This window comes from Triticum aestivum, chromosome 2D (assembly GCF_018294505.1).
Source record: "Triticum aestivum cultivar Chinese Spring chromosome 2D, IWGSC CS RefSeq v2.1, whole genome shotgun sequence".
Classification (NCBI taxonomy): Eukaryota; Viridiplantae; Streptophyta; class Magnoliopsida; order Poales; family Poaceae; genus Triticum; species Triticum aestivum.
Window position 1 is genome coordinate 514,211,134 of NC_057799.1, and position 5,221 is coordinate 514,216,354.

A 5,221-nucleotide genomic window follows, 5' to 3' on the forward strand; every position below is an offset into this window, starting at 1 on the left:
GAGTACTTTAGAAAGTACGCATTCATCTTGTCAAATGTGTATTGAATTATTGCCGTCACGGGTAATCCACGTGCACCTTTGAGCACCTTATTGAAGCATTCGGCCATATTGCTTGTCATTTGACCATATCTCCGACCATCTTCATCAAAAGCACGTGCCCACTTGTTCCGGTATTGAATGTGCCTATTGAGAAAGTCTTGACCCCCGGGATCAAGTTTTTTGTGTGCGAGCAATTTGTTATACAAAGTGGCGAACCGCTTGTCGGAGAAAGCGAGACAACAATCTTGAAGATCATCGGCCAACTCCTTAAGGCCACATGCCCTATAGAAGTTCGAACAAAAGTGCCTCATGCACCATCGATGGTGCAACGGAGCATGCCTGGGAATGTCAATCTCCACCGCGTTAAGAATTCCTGGATACCGATCCGATATGACACAAATTTCCCTTTGAGCGGGTAACACCTTCGTCCTCAAAAGATGCAAAAACCACTCCCAGTTGTCATTGTTCTCCACCTCAACCAAAGCAAATGCCAATGGCAACACACGGTTATTGGCATCACTTGCTATCGCAACCAACAAGGTGCCCTTGTATTGTCCGGTCAAGAACGTGCCATCAATGGCAATGACCGGCCTACAGCGTTCGAAAGCCCTCACGCATTGCTCGAACGCCCAAAATGCACGGCCAAATACTCGGACTTTCCTTCCTTCATGAACCGTTGTTTTTTCCCCATGAGGCTCGACCACATGAACCGTGCCCGGGTTTGTCGCGGCCATGGCTAACAACAACCTAGGGATTCGGTTGTATGCGTCTTGCTTCGCCTTCCATGCCTTGCCGTACTTCACCTTGTAATGAAAGATGGCTTTCACAAGGTCAATGACATGTTGGACGCTCATTGTTGGAAGTGTGGATATTGAGTTGGAGAGCCTGTAAGCGATGAACTCGGACGTGAGTTGTCTGTGGTCTTGGGACACAATCTTGCCATCCACCCTTTTTCCTCGGCACATGTGACTTGGCACACAACTCACTACGTGCCAAGTGGGACCTCCTTTCCATGGTCTTGCACGCACAATCCACAGACATATTTCATCTTCACATGCACATGCAACCGTGTAGCGCACATTGACGTCCGAGTTCACCACCTTGTGTGGACAATAATGCGTAACCGAGTAGTTGTCGAGCCACATCTTCAATTCCAAGAAGGTTTCGAACTTAGACCCTTTAGCAATCCAGTTCTTGTCGTCTTCCAAATCACGGTGAGAGCTTGGCGCCTAACCCCAAGAGATATACCTTGGCCACCATCTACCACGGCTTCATCCGCGAGACTAACCTTGAACAATGTAGTCCGATGATCCCGACCGAATACCTTCTCGAAAGCTTCGGCCTCCTTCACCGTGAACCCCTCCTCATCAACTTGTTCATCGGGACCTTCGTCATCCGAATCCGATGCATAGCCACGGGAATAAGGGATGGAATGGTCCATTGTCTCTTGCAAATGATATTTGTCGAGATCACCCACATTGTTGTCATGGAGATCAACTTCATTGTCATCGTCCGCATACTCATCATTCTCCTCTTGCAAAGCTTCATCTTGGTTGTTTGTAAACGGGCTCAATGTTGGCCTCACTTCTTGGGTCAAAAGAGGTTCAACAATTGCATCTCGCTTCAAAGGTGGGGGGCTACTAGCAACCAAAGGGGAGGGGTTCCGGTTCAAGTCCAAATGCAAACTTGAATCAACCTTCTTCGTTGCAAATAACTCAAGAGCCTTGACAAGTGATTCGGCCACCGTCTCCTTGTATGCAACCCAACGTTGCTCCGAGTTGACACGCATTGTCTTCCAACGGATGTGCATTCCAAAACCAACATTATACCTTCCCTCCAACTCAACGATATCACTAGGGTCCATCCAATTCAAATCTTTCCTCACTTGTTGCAAGAGCTCCGCATAGCTAGGACTACTATCAAACACCATGTCAAGCTCATCCGGGTCCGGTTCAATATTGCCTTTCAAGAAGGCGTCTTTGTCCCCATGATGAACAAACACACATGTTCTTCCCATCCCTATAAGCATTCAAACAACACAACGTAACATTGCTTCCATGAGTACTAATCCAAGGATTAACACGGAATACAAACACTAAAATATATATGAAACAACAACCCTAACCCTAAACCTAACCCTAACCCTAGCACCAACATAAGAACACCCATAAGAATAACCCTAACATACTAACAAGCCTAATCATAGGAAATTGGCAAACAAACATCTCACATCTCCATGCAAATCTCTAGATCCAAACAAAACTAGGGTTTCCCCAAACTAGCAACAATTGAGCAATTTGATAACATTACTTGGATGAAAACAAGGGGATCGGAGAAGATTACCTTGAGGGAGGGTTTGACTTCGAAATCCACGGACAAATTCTTCAAATTTGCAAGATTTAGGAGAGGATTTGAGAGGGGGGGAGAGGGGGAGAGGGGGCAAAGCTCGGGTTGGGGTGTGTGGGGTGGGGGAGTGGGGGAGGGGGGCCAGCCAAGCGGCTGGATAAGTCACAGTGCAGCGCCCGAGCGCTAGGCGCTGCACATTACATGTGTGGCGCCTAGCTCGGAGGCGCTGCACTGATGGGTGCGGGCCCAGGGGCTGCCACGGTGGACAGAGGTGCAACGCCCCAGAGCTAGGCGCTGCACCGTAGGGTGTGGCGCCTGCGTGTCGGGCGCCACACAAAAAGGTCAGCGACGTGAAATAGTTTCGCGGGCAGTTCATTCTGTGATTTGAATTCGTCCCGAGGTCAAAATTGTCAAATTTGCTGCCGGTGGACATAGGGCAGCAAAGCAAGGATGACAACAAATCTAATAATGAAAGAGGTGTGAATGCTAGACTGGCAAGAAAAGAAAGGAGCCAGGATGGCAGGTTTGTTTGATGATTGTAGCACTTTAAACACTACTTGCATCATTGCACCTGTTCCAAACCGGGCTTGATCAGGGCTCAGCCCGATCCTGCATCCACCAATGGTCAACAACACTACGACACGTCAACCATTATTATTTGGTATTATATTTAGTTTCTTTACGACCTTGTACTCCCAACGATTACTAAGTATTTGTCTTTTAGAGATTTCAAATGGACTACCACATACGGATGTATATAGACATATTTTAGAGTGTAGATTCACTCATTTTGCTCCGTATGTAGTCACTTGTTAAAATCTCTAGAAAGACAAATATTTTAGGAACAGTGTGAGTAATTTTTTTAAAGGAAAATACTACCTTGTAAATGAAGTTGTTGTAGGTGGAGGTGAGCTCATTCTCCACTCCACCCAACCTCTCTCATCCATGTAAGGCCCACTAGATCCTTCTGGCTTGTGAGAGTTAATTACCCACTGCCCTTCAGTCTCCCTCATTCATCCGAATCCATGAGACTCTCTACTTGGGAAGAAGAAGATAAGCAATAAAACAAGGAGTAAAGAATAATGCAATTAGGGAGTCTCAAACCTCACGCTTGCCTCTGCATGTAGCTTGAACAAACCAGTAAGCGACCACCTCACTCTTGTTTTGAATGAATAAGTATTAAAACTACATTTCAATGCCTATTTATTTACCGCGACACGAATCAACTAAACAATCCACCATTCTACCCTCTCCCCCTCCTTCGGGTCTCCTCCCCTATTTGCGCCCTCCAACCGCCGCTCCTTCTCTTAATCTATGGCATTCTACCTTCCGAATTTCAAAATCTTGGAATGGCTCCGCTGCTATAAATCTTGCACCGATGCTCCCATGACTATGCAATTACACAAGTGCGGTGTTGCACGCTTGTTTGAGTTTTTCTTTGCAGTGTTGCAAGTTCATTGGTTGTTGTCTACCACTAATTCAATACAACTCAATTAAAATACTTTATCTATAGGCACGATCCTTCCTGTACGACAAGTGCCCGATACTACAAATCAATCCGTTTATATGTTGTTCACTAACACATCAGACGGTGCATAGGAATTGCTCGTACACCTATCGGATGCACACAATTTGATACATAGGATAATCGTTGCTAGACTAGAGTTAAAAGCAACTATATGATACAAACTCATGAAGACTCAAAAGCATCGGTTGGTCACAATTTTTTTCAATAAAAAAAGCTGTAGCATCGGACTACTCCAAGTTTGTGTGGCGGGCCCTCATCTGGGCCGGGCTTTGGCCCAGAACACCCGCGAGCTCGAGCACCACCATCTCGAACAGCACAAACATGGCCCCCTCGTACAGGCTCCCCATCGGCAGCTTCGCCTGCGCCGCCGCGCCATCCTCGTCGTCAGCCATGGTCTGCGCGGGGAGGTGGGCCACCACGTCGGCCTGGCGCCCAGGGAAATCTCCCTCCGGCCTCGCGGTGAGCAGCACGACGCGCGCGCCGGCGCCTCGCGCCACGCCGCAGATGGCGTCGACGGTGGAGAACGCGCCCGGTCCCGCGGAGGCGACGAGGAGGTCTCCCGATAAGGCGGGCGGCGCCGTGACGTCGCCGACGCAGTGTGCGGTGAGGCCGAGGTGCGCCAGGCGCATGCAGAGGGCGCGCATCATGAGGCCCTCGCGCCCGACGCCGTGCACGAACACGCGGCCTCCCCGGGAGGACGCGGCGGCGAGCTCAGAGACTAGGACGGCGCGCGCCGGGGGGTGCGCGGATGGCGCGGCGAAGACGGCCGCGATCTGAGCGCATATGGCGGAGGCGTCGGCCAACGCCGGGGAGGCGGCACCGCGGCCGCTCATCGTACAAGACTACAAGTTTATCTTATCCGCAGCTCTCGTGGAGTGGTGGAGCACTGGGCTCCTTTAGTCAACGGCCTCAGCCCTTTGGATGCGGTTGATGGGGTATCATCACAAACTTCGGCCGCGCTTGGCATGGGGTATTTTTACCAGCTCAAAACCAAGTGTGGACCCGTATTACGCAACTGTAAAATAAATAGGGCACGTCTAGATGTGCTCTAATTATTGCACATCTAAGACCCCGTTCGGATCCTCTCCTGCTCCCAGCTTCTAGGCTCAGCGCGTGGAGCTGTCCCGAACGCGGCAACTCCAAGAAGCTGGCTTCGCGGAGCACACGACCCTGCCAGTGCAAAAACGAGAAGCTAGTCGAACCCAGCTCCCAGCTTCCAGCTCAAAACGAGAAGTTGGAGTTCGTTGAAATTACATGGGAATGCCACCACTAAGTTGCGTACCGGTTCGATCTATTTCCTCCCGAGCT

The 5,221-nt window shown here is 49.7% G+C and overlaps 1 protein-coding gene across 1 annotated transcript; it reads right to left on the bottom strand.

The window, feature by feature from the left end:
• Positions 1 to 3,929: 3,929 nt before the first annotated feature.
• LOC123049728 (3-hexulose-6-phosphate isomerase) lies at positions 3,930 to 4,859 on the bottom strand. The gene has a single exon (XM_044472614.1). The coding sequence runs from the start codon at positions 4,744 to 4,746 to the stop codon at positions 4,141 to 4,143; it is 606 nt and encodes a 201-aa protein (XP_044328549.1). The 5' UTR covers positions 4,747 to 4,859; the 3' UTR covers positions 3,930 to 4,140.
• Positions 4,860 to 5,221: the final 362 nt, after the last annotated feature.

Coding starts and splice junctions, on each gene's coding strand:
- LOC123049728 (XM_044472614.1), bottom strand. CDS start 4,746: ATGAGCGGCCGCGGTGCCGCCTCCCCGGCGTTGGCCGACGCCTCCGCC.